Below are 21,304 nucleotides of genomic sequence, written 5' to 3'. Positions count from 1 at the left end.
AACAACTGGCCAGATTTGAGCATGATATTAGGGGATGCCTATGCTAGAGGAAACTTAGGGGTTAACAGAGCTTAAGATTTGGATGACATCGTAGCTTATAATACAGTTGATATTGAGCAAGTCTTTGAATCTCCTAGTACCTCGGTGCATTTGGGCATTAATGACCCCTTCCATGAGGATACTCCAATGCCAACTCAGACCACCACAAAGCGAAATCTTGATAGGACACCCACGGGACGAAGAAAAAAGAGCACCAATAAGGGAGATAGCCATGTCAAGGACTTGTATGAGAAGTATTTATCCATCAAAATTGAGAAAGCATCCAGTACTTCCATTACATCTCCTGTTCATGGTGGGAAAGATGCATCTCATCCTCAAGATTTCAGTGTGAGTGCATGTGAGGTGCTAGTATCCTCCATACCGGATATGTCAAAGGAGACATACTTAAAGGCCACCAGTCATATGTGTGCTGATCCTAGTTGGAGGGAGTTGTTTGTCTGTGCAGAGCCTGTTAAGAGGACTTGGCTTTTAGATGCCTTGGAGTAGTTTAGGGGTAATGGGCCATTTGTCTAATTCTATTGTTGAGACTAATTATGATGGTTGTGTTTAAATGCTACTTTTGATAATTTTAGATTCAAGACAATACTTTCGATGATGGCTACTTGTGTTTTATTTATTTATTTTTTTATTGATGTGTATAATGTCGAACATGTGTTTTGGGTTGAGACAATGTGTCAGATTGTTATGTTTTACAGTTATTTGTTTGAAATTTCTGTTATATCAAATGCATTATGTGAAACTTCTAGTGATGAAGAAGATATGATCATTCATATGAGAATGGAATTATTGAGTGAGGTTGTATATACTCAGAAACCATGTAGGGATAGTATATTTTCAGGTGGTGTCATGATGCATGAGATATTGAATGGGTATGCCAACAGATGCTATGAAGAGTTTAGGATGGTACGTTATGTCTTCCTCAACCTATGTGATTATGTTAGACATAAGGGGAGGTTGAAAGACACGACCAACATCTGAGTGGATCAATAGCTTGGAATGTTCCTATGGATTGTTGGGAAGGATTCAAGTAATAGGGACACCCAAATCATTTCAATCACTTAGGAGAAACAGTTAGTCGAACATTCAATATTGTCTTGATTGCAATGCAACACTTGGCTAAGGAGAAAATCAAACCACTAGACGTCTATATGATACCGGCAGAGATTACATAGAACCAAAAATACTACCATTTTTTCAAAGTAAATATGTTAATATAATACATGTTTGTAATTAAATATATAAATATTTATATTCTTATATGTAGTGACCATTTAATTGTCAATATATGTCATAGCACTATATTGGCGCCATAGATGGTACTCACATCCATGCGATAGTTTCAAGAGAGGATCAAACTCGATATAGGAATCGAAAGCGGATCACAAATCAAAATGTGATGTGTGCATGTTCATTTGACATGCGATTTACATATGTGTATGTGGGATGGGAAGGTAGTGCAAATGATTGTCGAGTACTTGAACAAGCAAGGAATGATCCTCAATTGAGTTTTTCACATCCACCTCCAGGTATTAACTTTATTCTAGTATATTAGATTTTCATTTGAGTATATACGTAATAACATATATTATTTTTCGTTTGTAGGAAAGTATTATGTTATCGACTCTGGGTATGCTAGTCAATCTAGATTTTTGACAACATTTAGGAGTGAAAGATACCATCTGTTGGACTACAATGGGCATAGAAGATCTCCAAGAACAACAAAAGAGTTTTTCAAATATAGGCATTCATCACTTCGGAATGTCATTGAACAAACATTTGGGGTATTGAAGAACAAATTTCAAATTTTAAGACTAATGCACCAGTTCCCAGTGAAAGTTAAGACATCAATCGTACTGGCATGTTGTGGGCTACACAAATATATTCTAGAATAGCATATTGCTGATGCTGAATTCGTGGGGATGAGTGATGATTTAAAAGTTTCAGAAGATAACTTGAATCTGCCACATGAAGATTTCGTTGATCATTCTACAACACAATCAAGTCATCGAAAATAGGACAAAAGAGATGAATGTCACTAGGATAAGAATTACAAATGCAATGGTTAGATAACAAAGGATGCTTGAATTAGTTGAAAACTGAAACCGATAACTATTTTGACAAAGCTAAAAACCTAAATTGATGTTTCAAGTGATTTAGTACTTGTTTTATGTTACATTTATGTATGTGGTACAAATTGATATATTATTATGAATGTCATATATTTGGATGCTATATTAAATTCTTTGATATTTATATTACTATTACAGATGACTTCTTCTATGCCTCCACTCATAATAGAAAATTATGAAATTTGCGGGAAGAGTTGTGCTAAATATACAACCAAGTTGGGTAAAAATATTGAAATTTTTTTTTTCAAGTGTCAAGATTCATGTAATTTTTTCATGTGGGGGGACCAACTATATCTATGTAGATGTGGTAAAGGTCAATGCAAAATATGAACTACGACAAAAGGTCCAAAGAAGGGATAGTATTTTCTATGTTGCCCAAATTCAACTGGAGTAATTTATTTCTACAATTGATCTATACATATAGATAATTTTAGATTTTTTTTTTTAATTTGATGTTAAATTTTAATGACCCTAATCACATCTTTTATTTGATATATGCTGATAACCGTGGATGTGGTATATTTGTATGGTTGAAAGATGAAACACATATCTCTACCATACAACATACATTATGTTCAGAAAGCTCAACATCAACATCATCCACACCACCATCCACTTCGAATGAGTATATGAAAGGATATCAAGAAATGACACTTAAAGGATTAGAGGACCAAACAAATAAGATGAAAGACATCCTCCATGCATTCAAGTCTTTAAACTAGGACAAAAATTGAAAATTTGGGGAATTATGTAATAATTAACTTGGACAAGGCATTGTTAATTCTGTACTTTATTCATCTTTTTGAAACCATTTTTTTATTTGGTATGTCATACTTTATTATCCCAAAGGATTATTAATTTCTAAACCTATTTCAATGTTATTTCTATAATTATTGCCTTAAAAAAAAAAGTTTCTGAAACAAGCATTACCAAATGATAGAACTGTAATTTGTTTGTTCTAAAGCTGTTCCAGAAACAGATTCACCAAACAATCTTAAATCGTTTAAAAACGACATTTTGACACAGAGACTAAAATTTCCATTTTTGACACGAAACGAAATTTCTGGAACAGAAACGTTACCAAACGGGCTCAGTTTCAAAGGTTGGAATCTTTTTTTAGTTCAATTTTGATTTTAAAGAAATTTTTTTTGTACCACCTCTAAAAATATTCTTTATTTCTTGTAACCCCAAAATTTGAAAAAAGAACTCGTATGTCCCTCATTTTCATAAGAAAATTTCTAATACATCCATTACGTTAGAAAAAAAAAATCGTTAAGTGATGATGTTAGTAGTTTACTATTATCTAAATGACCAAACTACCTTTGGGTATATGTAAACTTACCAATTTACCCTCCACCTTAAAACCCCCAAATTGGTAAAGTGCCTTGCCTTATCTCAACATAAACCTCCATCTCTACTCCTGTTTCAATTACCTGCAAAGAAAAGAGGAAGAAGGCTTGTTACGATCCCATATTAGTTTATGGGGCTGATCCCATATCGGTTTCCTATGACAATTGAAGTGGATTGATATGGTCTAGGGTCCCTTCACCTTATAAACCAATTTATAGGGTTGAGTTATTCGAGGACTATATCGGCTTCTCTATTATTATTAATTCCTGTGAAGAAACAATTAGAGCAAAGCGCCACGTAGAGATCCTGAGATCTTTTGCTCACACGTAGAGGATGAGAAACTGAAGAACATAGCATCCTTCATGACCGGAGAAAGATCGAGAGAAAGAGATAAGAGGGGAAGAGCATGTTTAGAAACATTGATTGGAGCTAATGAAAGGTCAGAGATCGGTGTAAGAAATAGAGTCCAAGCAATAGGTACAAGACTTTGACAGTAACAATTATATATATATATATATATATATATATATCCTCCCATTAGCAACCTAGTATAGCGAATTTATCCTCCCACTGGTAACCTAATGTACCAAATTTATCCTCCCATTGGTCGAGCCACATAAAACAACTCAAGGTCCATAATTCTATCCTCCTAATTGGTTCGATCAGTCATAAATTAATCCATTTATTGGAGAACACAATTCGTTAAATGTGACATACATATAAACTTGTTCACATAAGCCCAAAAACGAAAGAAAACCAAACATTTTTATCAATTAATGTTCATAAATAGGTTTTTAAAGAACAATAGTAATGTTTGAGAACTTGATATTGGATTGATCAAAACCGATACTAATCCAACCCAACCAATCCGATTAGTCTAATTGGATTGCAAAAATAACACATGAAATAAACCTATAACCTATGATCATAGCCATGTGACACTCATCCACCCTATTTTCGTTGATTAATTGTTCAATATATTTTAGGGCAAAACTCTTTGCTTTAAAAGCATAATACCAAACTTTTGATTTAATTTTCTTAGTACAAGAATCTAGGTGCTTGAGATACATGTGGACCTCCATATCCTCAAGCCACTTTAAAAAACATTCAGTTTAATGGTTCAACTCAAAGAAGAATAATCTATTCAACATACAAGTGATGCATGTAATATCAGTGAAATTAAAACCAATATTACATCACTATCCATTAAACATAATCAGAGTGTCAATCGAATTACATTCTTAATCTTTGGGTCTGGAATGCATTAATCCACTCCAAAACTACAATGACAGTGGAAGCTCTTCAACTTCGAAAATTACTACCACCTTTGGATGAATAGCAACTTCTAGGTTAAGGTCTGCCTATATTATACTTGCATTTATGCTTGTCTTTGATAATGTCATCTTTGGGCAAGCATTACTTAATTCCTGCCAACAATTTTCTATGTCTTTGAAAATAAAACAAAACCTTTGATAGTAATCTTAGATTTTATCACTTTGGTGGGGTCTATCCATTTCACTACAATAGCTTGCAACTACACCTGACAGCTTAAATTTGTGGGTTATTTAAACATGAACTACATATCATTTTATATGTAAAAAAAAAAAAACTAGCATGTGACTATTAGCAAAATAAACATTACAATGCTCAATTATCAATTACTTCAAGAGTGTCAACCGGAACTACATTCCTGACCTTTGGGTCTGAAACATACTGGTCCACTCAAGTTTATGCTATTACTTCAAGACTTTTTCTAACTTTTGAAAAATACTGTCATCTTTGGATGGACATCCTCTAGGTTGAGAAATCTCCATTATGTTTTCATTTACTTTAACTTTGACTTTTCTTTGATAATGTCACCTTTAGGTGAACATTAGCAACCTTGCCACCAACTATCCTTCTATGTCTTTTCAAATAAAGAAGACCTTTGACTTGTATTCTATTGCAATAAGACTGAATTTTACCACTTTGGTGGATTCCATCCAACCTCATTGCAATAGTCTACAAATTCATTTCGGCAGCTAAAAGTGAGATTGTTTAAGCATGAAAAAAAAAAAAAAAAAAAAATATATATATATATATATATATAAATATATGTAAACAAAAACATGATCTATCATTAGGCAATAAACAAGTTCACATGCTGATATGCAAGTAATGCATGAGCTGATTTTCTTTCATTTCTTCCAATTAAGAGGAAAAATTATGAAGAATCACAAAACTCTCATACTTATAATTTATACAAAACATATCATAAAAGTTGACCAAAACTAGGCTCATAATATATTAAAATGAAGAGCACGAAAAACTGGACTTAACGTAAAAAATCAGGGTGAAAAATTCCTCACCTTTTGCCTGTACGAGCTATTTGAAGTTGCAGGAAAAAAAAAAGTGGGTCAAAATCAATCTGGTTTGCCCAAACCAATCGGTTCGATTTTATGGAACCAGATGGTTCGGCCCAAGTGGGCTAACCGGTTCGGGCATATCAATACCGGGTCCTTTCGGGTCAGAATCTGGGTATTCGGGTCAAAATTTGGATCTTCATCTCTGGTGGTCAACAACCCAGTCAAAGGTCAACCGATCCGATCAACCTTTGACCTGGTAAAAAAGAGTTGGGTCAAGAGCTAACTCACTGCATCATTGGGTTAACTCGGAAACCCTACCGAGTTGACTTGGCGAAGACTTTCCACCTTTTTTTTAATATTTTCTCTCTCCTCCGGTTGTAGGATTTTGGCAACATGTGCCGGTGCATCTGGATATTTTAAGAGACATGTGGTGTACCACCGCGACCATCTTCTCGTCCTCTACAACTTTCGTGAAGAAAGTTTTTCGATCTGGGACCTTTAAGTGATGGTAAAATTACAATTTTCATAATTTGGGACCCAAACCCTATACAAAATCAATTTTTTTTTCTTTGATTTTTCTTGATTCTAACACCATAAGGGTTAGCTCTTATACCAATTGTTGGGATCCTTTACCATATTAAACATATGAATAACCTTATAGTATTTAGAATACGAGAATCATAAAAGAGATTTAACCATGGGTATAATCCTTAAACCAATATCAATAAAGTACTTCATTCATAGATCTTAAAATACATAATCATATAGATTTACCATATATATGATAATCAATAGAGCACCCATGACATGAACCATAAACGGGAATAGAGAAGTATCTGTGTAAGTTTAGAAGTCCCATAAGTATTAATCACAAATCTCTCTCCCATGTGCTTGAGGATCAATCTCATGAATATTGTAACAAAGAACTACACAATGGTAATCCACTAAGATCGTCTATAGCCTTTCACCCACTACTCTTGTGAGGGGAGTTCATGCTTCTAAAATCATAAAGGTGTTAAAGTGACGGCTGCAGAGACCTTTAGCTTTTATTTATAATAGAATCCCTAAGACCCTAATTCATTCCCACAATAAATTGGGCTAGGAGTTTCCTAATCAGAGTGGGTCTATAATTGCTTGGGCCCAATGGATCAATCGGTACCAATTAAACCCACATAAAAATCCTAACGGGTTGTCTTAATATCCCTATGGATTATACCACTCTCTGCCCATGTGTGGAAGCAGTGGAGCCCACGTGCAAAACCTATGCAAATCTCTAATCTCTGTTACCATGTCAATGGTGAAAGATCACTCCTATAGAGATGATTCCTGAGATCCCCATATTCCATATACTCATACCCCAAAATAATCTCATCCCTTTCCTTGTAGAACCCAATCATGGAAACCACTTGTCTATGCTTGAGCTTTGATAGGATCTCAATCTATGTCTCCAATGTTTCCAGGCTTGGTTTAAATTGCGGACGGCTACAGTTGAATGCTACTACAATCCCATCATTCATTACACCCTTGTAAACTCTTGCAAAGCCACAACGTCCAATCGTCGATGATTCATCAAAATATTTTGTTGCAGCTCGGATCTTTGCTATTGTGAACTGATTACCAACTCTATCAGTAGCTATGAAGCCATGAAGGTCGAAACATCCTCCGAGGACTTTTGATACTACAACAATAGTGTTATTGTTTCTAATGGGCCCATTAAGTAGTGGGCGCCATCCAAGGGACTTGTCTTTCACAGGACATGTGTTTTTTCTCTGCCTACATAAAGATGCATGACTAAGGATAGAAGCTTTATCTGTTTTCAATTTTTGTAATATAATTTTCCACTCTTCTTTGCTGCTTATGTTCGATAGGCAAGACCCCAACATCTCTAGAGTTGATGGCAACCCTCTAGAATAGCGTACCATATCATGTGAAAGTTGCATATAATCTTGAGGAGGTTCATCCATCGTAAAGGTGTGCAGACTAGATAGTTGAAGGGATTCTTCAACGTCCAGCTCATGAGGCCAATAAATTTTATCTTTATCAATTTTAGCCACATTCAAGATGATTTCATCTTTGGTTATCATTATGACCCACTTCCTTGACCAAACCAATTGAGCTCATCGGCCGAAGCATCTACCTATTCTTTACTATCCACATCATCAAGAACAAGAAGAACATTTTCTTTGCAAAGTATGCATTTAATCAATTTTTTTCCCCTATGATGATGACCTATGTCAAAGCCTATTTTGAAGATATCTTTAAGAAGTCGCTTTTGCAAAGATGCAAGGCCCATGTATCTCACTGCTTGTTTGTTAACATCTGAAATAAAACTATGCCTATTGAAGGTTGAAAGGATGCGATTATAGACAGCCTCAACAATTGTTGTCTTCCCAATGCTACTTCTACCATAGATTCCTATGAATTGAACATCATTGGAACCAATCCTTAATAAAGATAATACATCTTCTACACGTGAATCTATACCAATAGGGTATTTACATTCATCCAAGTGCATGTTATTGACCAGTTCATCCAGAACCTTTTTGGCGACTAATTCAACTATCTCTGGTTGATCCCTACAATAATTTTCATATTATAAATAAAATCACAACACCTAATGAGATGAAAATATCTTATTAAAAAAAAAAAAAAAAAAAGAACATGTATGAGTTAAAACTAGAAATATGTAGCCTTACTTACGAAGTATGGATGTGGCAACTTTTGATTTAAATCATATACACTTAAATGCAAATATCATTGGTGTGATAATAGAGCATCAAGACAACCTAAGTTACTAATTGATACCAATGTTAAGCGACTTGGAGCTATTAAATATCCTAGATTGTAGGAGGAAAACCGAATCACTATGATCAACCTAACAACCTTGGTTTCAAAGAAGGTAGAAAATTCTTGATGTTGGGTTTGAAATGTCCTATTTCTTGAAAAAAATTTAACCACTTGAGATACGCATGGTCAGCCATAGGTGTTGCATCAAATCAATTATAACTATGGTTGATCCACAAGGCACCCCTAATCCAATGTTGCACCAAATTCCATCTCTATCGAATAGGTATGGATAATTCCTTCTCGCTATTATTTGTACTTAATACTATGACCTTGTATTCTTGTTTCCTATTCAACATGATTAGAAGAACTCATTATAAACAACAATGTATAGAAAAATGAATGGAAATATTTTTATTTAGACAAATAAATATTTCCCTTTTGTGTTTAAATTTTGTGGGGTAGAGAGAGTTGACACTTACTGATTTTTGTCAACAACTTCTCCTGTTAAATTCCCTACCCCTCTCAAAGCTTTCCTCAAACTCTCTACGATATGTGTCTCAAAATTCTTCTCGTGCTCTTGAAATGCTTTTTCAGAACATCCAGTCTGATTCCGAACATGCAATGGATCAACGTGGAAGAATATGGGTAAGACCAGTTGACAGTTGGATTCGCGGCACTGAAGAATTTGAGCAAGTTCCAGAAGGCACCATTTGGTGTTGGCATAACCTTGGGAGAAGAAAGGGATAGAGATTTTGGAGCCATTGATCGCTCTAAGTAAGGCTGGTCCAACGGCTTCTCCAGTTGACAACTTTTCACTATCAATGAACACATCGATTCCTCTATGTTTCAGACCTAAGTTAAGGAAGGCAGTGAAGTTATTATGAGTATCTTCGCCCCTGAAGTTGAGGAACACATCATAACTAGAGTATCCGGTTGTGAAGATGGAGGTGGATGAAGAGGTCTTTTCTTTCTCAAGGAACTCTCTTTCAACAATTAGGAAGCTGTGTGTTGTTGACTCAACGAACTATATAAGGGAGGTCACCTTCCTCTCCAGCTACAGCCTCCAACCCCGGACCACAACCCATGGATGGTGTGAGAAGGGATTGGAGGGTACACCCGGTTGGACCGGATTGGCTAATCATCTAGTATAGACTTTATTCTAATCTAAGTTGACTGTTCAAAGGAAAGTATTAGTCTGATTCCACATCCACGTCGCTCTACTGTGGAAGGTAGGTCTGACCTTTAAAATCGTTGACTAAGGTGTCAACTTAGAATTTAAAGCGAAAACCAAAATCGCTCTTTAAAATGGAATCGGACCAAAGGAAATTGATTCGGTTTTAGTTTCAAAGATTGGGATTTTTTTTCTCCGTTGGATCAATTTTGATTTTATGACTAAATCATTAAACTTAACCAAATTAACTATGTTTAAATCGAATACAATATCGGGTAAATTCATGTGGACGGAAAATTCTATTCTTTTTTAATGCTTGAAAAAGGTTTGGTGCATTAGGTTTCTCTAACATATTACCGTAATTTGGTTTTTTGGGGGGGGGGGTGAATGTGTAAAAGTTGGTCCAAATACCTAAAAGCTAAAGTAGAAATATAGGACCTAAACTTTATGTAAAATCAAATCATATACGAAACCAAATTAAAAATAAATCAAACCAAATTGATTCGATTTTGATTTTTAAAATATATTCTTATTCTCAATCCGATTTTGATTTTTACATTATTATCTTAAACCAAACCGAAACCAATCAAATAACCAATATCAAACTGAAACATTCAAGGAGCTCAAATCAGTTCAGGTTGCCAAGAAAGTCATCACGGTGAAGGATTCACCCCCCCCCCTCTTTTTCTTTTCCCTATTTAATACTCTCCATGGCATTTCAAAGAATGTTTTCATAGTTTTGGCTCACAAATGTTGGATTTATTTATATTTAGTGTCAAAGTTTCTAAATATTTCTCATGCCAAGATGGGTGTGGGGCATTTAAAAACCTTAAGGATAGTATCTTTCTGATACAACTTAACTCAAATTATGTTTGTTCCTGATTCAAGAAGGATTACTATGATGCTATGAATTCGTACATCATTCAGTGCAAATACAACATATCCAGAGAAGTCTCATACTCAACCCATATTTCTTTTACTACAACAAATAGCAAGCAATTGCTCTATTTCTAGTGAAAACTTCCATGACATATGGGTTGTGAATACAACAAATCAGATATATATGATGCATAAATGTATAGGTTTGCTAGTGAATATAGTAAAACTGGAATTTATTTAGACTGAGAGAAAAAAAAATTACTAAAAGTAGCATCATTGAGCAAAAGATAGAACAACGATTTTGTATTTGATCAGAGAACAGACATATGGAACAGCTAAATATATATTGGATGGGTCTTTTGAAGTACACATTCATCAAACCTAATCTGTTCAACTAAACAACAATCATGAAAAAAAGAGAGATCTTCAGTATTCGTAAGAAACTTCCAAAGTTCCCATGGGCTATTTTTTTAGTGAAAGAAATTTAAATAGAATGTAAACATCTGAATCCAGTCATAGAAAACTGTCTCTTGTTCTCACCTACCTGAAGGCTTTACCAGTTCAAGGAAGTCATCGCACAGTATTGTACCCAACTAGTAGAATTAGAGGCAAATTCAGTTCTGATCCTTGAATCATTGTACCCAACTGTATCATCCAATGAGGAGGTGCTGGAATCTTCCTCAGCAGTAATAGTACTGCTTATTAACCAAGCTTCATGAAGTTGCAAGACATACTCTAAATCCCGCAACACTTCCCCCATTGTGGGTCGATTCTTACCCTCCATGGAAACACATTTCTTTAAAATCTTCCCAAATTTCTTCAATGATTTTGGAGAGTAATTCCCACAAAGCCGTTTACCTACAAAGGTTTCAAGTGATTCCTGTTGGAGTGCCCATTCTGCAAGGTCGAAGTCTGCACCATCTAGTAAGCGTGGATCTACAACCGGTCGACCTTGAACAATCTCAAATAGTACTGCACCAAAAGAATAGACATCAGTTTTTCTAGTCAATTGCCCTCTTTCCATGTATTCTGGAGCCATATATCCGTAGGTTCCCTTTATAGTACAAGTTATTTGGGCATCATCAAATGCAGAACCTGTTCTTGACAACCCAAAATCAGACATCTTTGCTATAAAGTTCTCATCCAATAATATGTTGGCTGTCTTAACATCCCCATGGATTATACCACACTCTCCCCATGTGTGGAGGTAGTCGATCCCACGTGCAGCATCTATGCAAATCCTTAATTTCTTCTTCCATGTCAATGGTGGGAGATTACTCCACTGCTTCCATGTCAATGGTCGGCAATAATTCCCATAGAGATGATTCTTGAGATTCCCATTTACCATATATTCATATACCAAAATCATCTCATTCTTTCCCTTACAGAACCCAATCATGGAAACCACATTTCTATGCTTGAGCTTTGATAGCATCTCAATCTCTGTCTCAAATTCTGCCAGGCCTTGTTTAGATTGCGGATTGACACGCTTGACTGCTGCCAGAGTCCCATCATCCATTACACCCATGTAAACTGTGCCAAAACTACCAACTCCGATTATCAATGATTTATCAAAATTCTTTGTTGCAACTCGGATCTCTATTATTGTGAACCGCTTACAGACTCTATCAGTAGCTGTAGGGCCATTTAGATCCAGACATCCTCTGAGGACTTTAGATACTCTAGCACTAGCGTTGCTGTATCCAATGGTTCCATGACATAGTGGGCGCCAACCAAAGGTGGAAGATGTGTTCTTTCTCCGCTTGCGTGAAGATACAAGACCAGCAATAGAAGCTTTACCTGCTTTCAATTTTCCTAATGTAATTTTCCACTCTCTTTTGCTGCTTATGTTCGATAGGTAAGACCCCAACACTTCCAGAGTTGATGGCAACCCTCTAGAATAGCGTACCATATCATGTGAAAGTTGCATATAATCTTGAGGAGGTTCATCCATTGAAAAGGCATGCAAACAAAATAGTTGAAGAGATTCCTCATGGTCTAGCTCTTGAGGCCAATAAATTTTATCTTTATTAATTTTAGCCGCATTCAAGATATTTTCATCTTTGGTTGTTATTATGACCCTACTTCCTTGACCAAACCAATTAGGCTCACCAACCAAAGCATCTACCTGCTCTTTACTATCCACATCATCAAGAACAAGAAGAACACTTTCTTTGCAAAGTATGCGTTTAATCAATTTTTTTCCTCTATGACGATGACCTATGTCAAAGTCTGTTTTGAAGATATCTTTAAGAAGTCGCTTCTGCAAAGATTCAAGACCCATGCATTGCATTGCTTGTTTGTTAACATTTGAAACAAAACAATGCCTATTGAAGGTTGAAAGAATACGATTATAGACAGCCTCAACAATTGTTGTCTTCCCAATGCCACTACAACCACAGATTCCTATGAATTGAACATCATTGGAACCGATACTTAATAACGATAGTAGATCTTTTACACGTGAATCTATACCAATAGGGTATTTGCATTCATCCAAGTGTGTGCTACTGACCAATTCATCCAGAACCCTTCTAGCAACTAATTCAACTATCTCTGATTGATCCCTACATTCAATTCATATAAAAAAAGAAAATCACAATCACACAATGACTAATGAGATGAAAATGTCTTGCAATAAATATATATATATATATATATATATAAATTTTAAGTTTAATGAAATGGAAATTAATAAGAAATAAACACTAGCTAGTGAAATTTTAGTATGAGTAAAAATTGATAATCTACATCCTCATATACGAAGTCAGGGTGTGGCGGCTTCAACTCAAAAAACATTGGAGTGATAACAGAGCATCAAAATAACCTAATTTACTATTTTAGTTCAACAATAAGCAACTTTCAGCTATTAAATATCTTACATCATATGAAGAAATTTGAATCTCTTTGATCAACCTATCAACCTTGAGCTTCAAACAAGGTAGAAGATCGATGCTTGATGATATGTTAAACTGTGTTTACAATGTTTTATTTCTTGAAAGGGAAAAATCTAGGTACACCGCCCGCGTGTTGTGCACTAGCTGGTGCTTTGTTTATCTCTCTTTACCTCCCCCTTTTGAAATGACTCTTACCCTGTATGATGCACTGTCCGACACCTAATTAGTGCCACCCACTAGCACTTGGCATACTTATTCTTCTCCCTTCTTGAAAAATCTTGAACCACTTGAGATATAAGGGTAAGGGTTGATACTGTCGATTAATCTAATCCAAACCATTTCACCAAATTTTCTTTGTTTGTCAGAGAAGTAGGGATATTTCCTTCTTGTTAGTGTTTGTTCTTTCCACTATAAGCTTGTATTCTAATTTCCCATTCATCAAGCTTTGAAAAATTCATTATAAACAATAAATGGATAGAAATGAATGACAACATTCTTATGTCATAAATAGGGAAAAGGCAGGAATGAGCATCTGCTCCTCCTATATGATGCCCATGGCTCATGCCATGCCCCATTGATGCTGTCCACTAGCTTGCCACACATGGGTGGTGTGCCTATTCCTCTCCATCATAAATAATATTCTTTTGTTTAAAGATCTTGTCTCTTTAAACAAATTTCAGTGATAATATTTAATTTGGATATGGTATGTAAATCAGTTAAATTTATTATGAAAGATTAAGAATTAAACATTATTGGGAGGGAGGAGGAGGAGTGAATGGGAAAGGTAAAGGATGAAGTGGAATTGACTAATGAAGTAAACAGAAGATCTATTAAGTTTCAGATACGAAAATGAGACTACCTCGAGAATAATTTTTTGGGATTGAGACTTACTTGTTTTTATCAATAACTTCTCCTTTCAAATTTCCTATCTCTCTCAAAGCTTTCCTCCAACTCTCTACCATATGTGGCTCATAATTCTTCTCGTGCTCTCGAAATGCTTCTTCAAAACTTCCGGTCTGATGCCGAACATGAGACGGCTCAACATCAAAGAATATGGGCAAAACCAGTTGTTTGCTGGAGTTGTAGCATTGAAAAATCTGAGCAAGTTCCAGCAGGCACCATTTGCTGTGAGCATAACCTTGGGAGAAGACAGGGATGGAGATTTTGGACCCAGCAATAGCTCCAAGTAAGGCTGAGCCAATGGCTTCTCCAGTCCACAACTTCTTACTGTCAATAAATACATCAATTCCCCTGTCTTTCAAAACCAAGTTGAGGAATCCAGTGAAGTTATTACGAGTATCTTCGCCCCTGAAGTTGAGGAACACATCATAACTAGAACATCCAATTGTGAATGTGGAGGTGTTGGAAGCCCAATCTAGTGCAGCCATAACTTTCTGTAGTTGCAGAGAAGAAAAGATGCTCAAATTATTGTGCCCTTTTCTCCCATGGAACTATCTCTTGATTAAAAGAAAAAAAAAAAAAAAGGTTTTTCATAGGAAAATTTTGAATTGACTCAACTTCCTTCCACGAAATCATGGTTTAGACTTCATTAATATAGAATTCAGTAGCTTTGTTGGTGTCCAAGTTGATTGCCAAAGGAAAGTATTAGACAGCTTCCGCGTGCCTCTCAGGAAATAACAGACCTCGGAAGCGCGTCGCTCCACCATGGAAAGGATGTTAAGTCTTGACTCCTGAGTCTCCTGACCTTCAAGGTCATGTGGATAGAGTTGTTTTGGGGGTAGCTTTTTGTTTGGGGCCTGCATTGATAGAATTGTTTTGGCCTTTTGGTGTAGCTTTATGCTGGTGGAACACTACAGAATCAGACATGGTTGGTTGGAGATTGGACCCACAAGGCCAAACCTTCTGCTGTATTGTTGAGAGAAAGGAATGCATCTCAATGGGCCAGACCCTGGATATATATATATATAATACTCTATTCTATACAAACACAACATTCAAATCTTATCCCAATTTAATGGGTCGGTTACATGGGAATTTCTAGCAAAGACGAGCACAAGGATTCATGCAAGTTAAATGACTTTCCAGAGTTTATTGGGTATCTGAAAGCCTCTTTAGAGTTTATTGTTTCTGTTGATCCTTTGATTTTGAATGATCAATTAGACTTCTGTCTTGATTTCTTCCTAATTAATAGGAATTTTTTTGAGATTTATTGTTTAGAAACAATTCTTGCATGGCTGCTTCCCCCTATTCAGATCTAACCAAACATATATCCTTCAAGGAACAATAGAAACATGGAAATAGTCCAAAAGGCAAATGGATGCTTATAGATTTTCTAATTATGGCTTGCTTCCTAACAATATGACAAACAGTAAACAGGTCGATGAACTCATAGTGAGATATCTCCCCTAAACTAACCCCAAACAAGAATGACAAATTTAGGGAAAATTCTTGGAAGATTTATAACCATATTTCCATCATGATAATGCAAGGTAACCCTTACATAATCTTGAAAGTAGAATAGTAATTTGAACTTTCCTTAAAACAAGAATGTGATAATGAATAGGCATTTTTGTGTCTCAAAGTTAAAGGTGAAACTAGAGATAATCGGTTTTGGTTTTGGAAAGCGAAATTTCATTTGTTTCGATTATAGACTAAAAAACATCGGTTTGAACTGAACTAAATTGAATGAAGTGTAACCCTTATAAGCCGAGTATTAACCGAAACTAAACCATACTACATTGCAATCATGTGTCTTTGTTGAGTTATCATTGCGTTATTTCATCTTTGTTAACCTTCAAACATCGAACTTTGTTGCATTCTGCCGCATTTTAAAGATCTCAACTAAGCTTAATGAAAATTCATATTAGGTCGTTTCTTTCTTTTTAAAAAGATCCAAGTTGTTAAAGAATGAATTTTTGATTGATTCACACCTCAATTCGTATGAATTCATTGTAGTGCATCACTCATGTATGGTACCAAACTCGTAAAACTACTCACTGTAAGTAGAGGAAGATGGATGTCCATGCCAGCATCTGACGGTTATTCAGTGAATCAATTTAGGATGGGTAAATGCATGAAGGAAAAAGAAGATGATCATTGACTATTAAGTAGGGGGCCAAAGACACAGAGGGTTGCAGAAGCCAATTTTGAAAGCGGAAATGCATACATATACATATATACGACATGGAGATCTGATAAGCATGTAAACAGTCTATATGGAGCCTTACAAAAAAAACAAAAAAAAAAACAGTCTATATGGAGACAAGTATAGAATACATGGATCTAACAACTTTTTCTCCAAATATTACTATAAGAAAGATATTAGTCCGGTAGGCCCTATGACCCTACATCTGTATGGATTAGGTCATATTAAGGTTGAATAAAACCATTCAACTTTCACTAAAAGTAATGAAGAGCACTAAACACCTCGTATAAGTGGCCCCAACGAGGTAAGAGGAGTCAAACTCAGACCACACGCTTTCTAAAGCGAAGATCCCTTACCAACTCAACTACCCCCTTGGGGTTTTAATATTTCTTACTACGTTCCCTATACAAATAGCTACATTAATTGGTGAAAACATCTTCTGCAACGGGTGCGACCATGCAGTGAGCATTGGATGGCCGAGACGATCTCAGGGCACGTGTTTGGATGCTCTCAGCCATCCGATGCTCATTGCACGGCTGCACCCACTGCAGAGAATAACCACTCCATTAATTGTGTCAATATTTGCTCATCTTTTTCAGTTTGTGTGATGCTATTTTGCAGGTGCCATTTCTAGCCCATAATTTTAGTATCAATTACCATCTACATGCAATTTGTGTAAATCAATGGTTCTGATGGAGGATTCTCAGGTGATTTCAAGCCCTATGGCATTAATTTTACCACCTACAATTGGTCAGGAACAAAAGGTTCTAAGGTTATTTATGTAAATCCATATGTAGAGTAGGTAGTATAATTACTAGAATATCCTCAGATACTTTTTCTGTTCGTGTAATTGATCAAATAACTCACATGCAAGTTTTAACCTTCTCCATCCCTTGGGCCCATTCCCAAGAGATTTCATCCTCATCATGGGCCTTACACTTCCTGGTCCTTGTGGTCATAGTGGCGACTCTTACATGAAAATTAGGTTAATTAAAATTTTTGAGAAAAATAACTTTGTCAGTCTGGTGTTCTCTATGTAGTGAGCAGGACCAATGGAAGAGTATACGAGAGCATTTTCAGAGCATGATGTTAGAGGCAGTGTGGTCTTTTCACTCCGAGGTGTGTCTCAGCATAGACAACACCTAACCAGCAAAATTCTTTCTAACTAGAATTTTATAGTGACATATGATGGAACTATGATTCACAATTTATAATATCAGTACTTTCATACACAAAAAGTATATAGGGTAAAATCTATAACAAATGCATAATTTTCTAGGGGGTGTCAATTGGTCAGTTTTGGCCAGTCAGGTGTAACCAATCTTCCCCACTGCAGGACCTTGCATTGTGTCTGGCCTGTTTAAGTAATCTATCCTCATAGGCTAGCCATTGTCTCATTTATAAACTAACGGTCAATTATCAATCTTTAATCAGACTAAACGGGCTAACGAGACATTTATCTCTAAATGAGCTCTAAAAGTGTTAAGTTGAGTAAACGGACACTAAACGGACTGTAAACATTTGGGCTGAGTCGAGCTATTAATGGCCCAATTTTGATCTGGCCCCATAGGGTAGCACCATGGCACTAGGAACGAGAGAATGTTGTCAGGCAGGGCTTGAGCCCAACACTTATAATAAACAAGCCAAGCAGGTTTCAAGTTTTCCCAATCAGGCTTGGTTAGACCTGGAATTGACGCCCCTAGTCTTTCCTATGTTGTATTTCAATATTTGGCACGTGGTGCTTTTAGACAAAGGGTGCAAATAGGTTTGAAACTTGGTATTTGGTTTGGTTCCAAGTAGTGTTCATGTGATCCGGAACTAGAATTGGAATGAGTCCCGCCTCAATTCTAAAGATTGATACTCATACCAACCTTTTCTTATGTTTAATTATCATATTAATTGATGGTTTCTTATCTAAATATATTATCTCTGATGTCGTTAAGAGGAGAAAACATGTATTGTTTCTTATGTTTAATTATACCCCTTAGTATATTGTATGAAAACATGTTTTGCTAATCCATGCTTATAATTGTATTCGCTAACTGCATCATACATTGTGCTCAAACTGAAATTATGTGGTGAGGATACTCCCTGTCATGCCCGCACCCCCGGAGAGGTTACTGCACGATATATTAAGTATTACTAGATCACATGATACCCGCTTCCTATACAATAATGCTTAAAACACAATCGTACAAAAAGGATGACCGTTATCGTGCCAGCACATTCGGGGAGGTCTGTGCAGCTTATGGAATTTTGAGATTGTATGGAAGTACTTTTTGTATTACACCGTTGCACACACTCACAACATAGTTTCATCCACCCCCGAAGCCAGTTGCTTAACCTAGCTCGTGTGTAGTCACAAGGACACTACCCCTTTGATACTGTACCTTCGGGTATATTAAAAGGATCACATACCTTGAGTATATAAATCCTATCAAGGAAGCCTGTTCGGTCCTATTGCATTCACTGCATCCTGGCATCATGTAGCAAATAGTCGAAGAAACCCTAGGAACGCCACAAGCTAACTGATTAGATTTGTTTGATATCCAAGTTGGAGTGTTCTTAGGATGTATTCGAGTTGTTGGGGGTATGTTCTTTTCTGAATGGGTTGTCGATTAAAGATTCTTTCCCAATAATAAGAAATGACACCTCGATGATTCAAAGACACGCAATATGAGGAGGAAAAATTATTTCCTGCAACAAAGGTTCTTTTCTCATGAAGAATATTATGCAATTTGATTACGCAGTTTGATGAATTTTTGTGGAAAGAATCGAATAAGTATGTATTCGGCTATGGAAACTCATATTCTCGAATTCTTTATTTATTTAAAATTAAATTAAAATTAAATACTTGTAATGTTAAACCATTAGGCTGAATGTTAATTTTAATATATTTCATTATTGCTCGTCGGTCCTATGGGAGCTTCGGCCTGGAGCTATGATTAGAGCATCATTTTTTTTCCTTACCTAATTTTTTTTTTAATATATTTTGTGTGGAAAAAAAATTCCATTTTTGGCTAAAATGCTAATAGTATGAAAATAGATCCCTTTTTTAATATGAAAATTTTGAAAATAGGAAGTGTAAAAAGAATGTGTTTTTGCAATTTTTAGTAATAACTAACTATCCAAAATTGCAAATATGGGATTGTTCTTAGAAAGGAAGTTGGAGGTCAAGACCACCTCTTGCATTTCGAAAAAAGTTTTCCTAGCTTTGGATCACAAATAGCAAGCAATTGCTTTGTTTTCAATGAAAATTTCCACGACATATGGGTTGCTTTGTTTTGGTAGAGGATTTTCACCAAAAAAAAAACGAGAGGATGGGCTTGGCGTCGACTTGCGAGTGCTAGCAGGTTGCACCAATGGGGAGTGTGGGACAGGAGGGGGAGGCGATTCTTTTCCAAGGGTGGGGAGAGAGACATACAAGGCTGGCACAGGGCAATGTCATTATAGTATTGATCAATGGCCCAGATATCTGATGCATAAATGTATGTGTTTGCTAGAGAATATAGTAAAACTGGAATTTATTAAGGATAGGATTACAAAAGACTACTAAGTGGCATTATTGAGCAAAAGATAGAACAGAGATTCTGTTATTGATTAGAGAATAGATATATCGGATGTTTCTTTTGAAACATTCAACAAACCCAATCTGTTCAACTGAACAACGATCACGAAAAAGGGAGATCTTCTCTACATGGTAAGAAACTCCAAATTGTCTCTCATTCTTACCGACCTTGAGGGTTTACCAGATCAGAGAAGTCATCACACTCAACTGTAGCAGAGGAGAACTGTACCCGACTAGTAAAATCAGAGGCCAATTCAGTTCTGATCCTTGAATCATTGTACCCAACTGTATCATCCGATGAGGAGATGGTGGAATCTTCCTCAGCAGCATCAGTAGTAATAGTAGTGCTTATTAACCAAGCTTCATGAAGTTGCAAGACATACTCTAAATCCCGCAACACTTCCCCCATTGTGGGTCGATTCTTACCCTCCTTGGCAACGCATTTCTTTAAAATCTTCCCAAATTTCTTCAATGATTTTGGAGAGTAATTCCCTTCAAGCCGTTGGTCTACAATGGTTTCAAGCAATCTCTGTCGGGGTGCCCATCCTATAGGGTCGAAGACTACACCATCTAATCGATCTATAAGCGGTCGACCTCGAACAATCTCAAATAGTACTACACCAAAAGCATAGACATCAGTTTTTCTGGTCAATTGCCCTCCTACCATGTATTCTGGAGCCATATATCCGCAGGTTCCCTTTATAGTACTAGTTATATGGGCATCATCAAATGCAGAACCTGTTCTTGACAACCCAAAATCAGACATCTTTGCTACACAGTTCTCATCCAATAGTATGTTGGCTGTCTTAACATCCCCATGGATTATACCACTCTCTCCCCATGTGTGAAGGTAGTCGATCCCACTTGCAGTATCTATACAAATCTTTAATCTCTCCTTCCATGTCAATGGTCGGAGAAAATTCCCAAAGAGATGATTCTGTAGATTCCCATTTACCATATATTCATACACCAAAATCATCTCATTCTTTTCCTTACAGAACCCAATCATGGA

The 21,304-nt window shown here is 36.1% G+C and overlaps 2 protein-coding genes across 2 annotated transcripts; both read right to left on the bottom strand.

Moving 5' to 3' along the window:
* Positions 1-11,042: 11,042 nt before the first annotated feature.
* On the bottom strand, positions 11,043-15,340 carry LOC122079141 (receptor-like protein kinase FERONIA). Its single transcript, XM_042645399.1, has 2 exons — positions 14,510-15,340; positions 11,043-13,288 (listed from the first exon to the last, which is right to left on the bottom strand). Exons 1-2 carry the CDS (start codon positions 15,004-15,006, stop codon positions 11,275-11,277), a joined length of 2,511 nt encoding a protein of 836 aa, XP_042501333.1. The 5' UTR covers positions 15,007-15,340; the 3' UTR covers positions 11,043-11,274.
* A 4,929-nt stretch (positions 15,341-20,269) lies between these two features.
* LOC122078448 (probable receptor-like protein kinase At1g30570) lies at positions 20,270-21,280 on the bottom strand. Its single transcript, XM_042644431.1, has one exon. It carries the CDS (start codon positions 21,269-21,271, stop codon positions 20,453-20,455), a length of 819 nt encoding a protein of 272 aa, XP_042500365.1. The 5' UTR covers positions 21,272-21,280; the 3' UTR covers positions 20,270-20,452.
* Positions 21,281-21,304: the final 24 nt, after the last annotated feature.

This window comes from Macadamia integrifolia, chromosome 5, assembly GCF_013358625.1.
Source record: "Macadamia integrifolia cultivar HAES 741 chromosome 5, SCU_Mint_v3, whole genome shotgun sequence".
In the NCBI taxonomy this organism is placed as follows: Eukaryota; Viridiplantae; Streptophyta; class Magnoliopsida; order Proteales; family Proteaceae; genus Macadamia; species Macadamia integrifolia.
This window is presented reverse-complemented; position numbering and strand designations above follow the sequence as displayed.

Bases quoted from the DNA above. Each gene is read 5' to 3' on its own strand.
- LOC122079141 (XM_042645399.1), bottom strand. From the start codon at position 15,006: ATGGCTGCACTAGATTGGGCTTCCAACACCTCCACATTCACAATTGGA. The intron at 13,289-14,509 runs GTAAGTCTCAAT...AATTGAATGTAG, and splicing joins GAAGTTATTGATAAAAACAA to GGATCAATCAGAGATAGTTG.
- LOC122078448 (XM_042644431.1), bottom strand. From the start codon at position 21,271: ATGATTTTGGTGTATGAATATATGGTAAATGGGAATCTACAGAATCAT.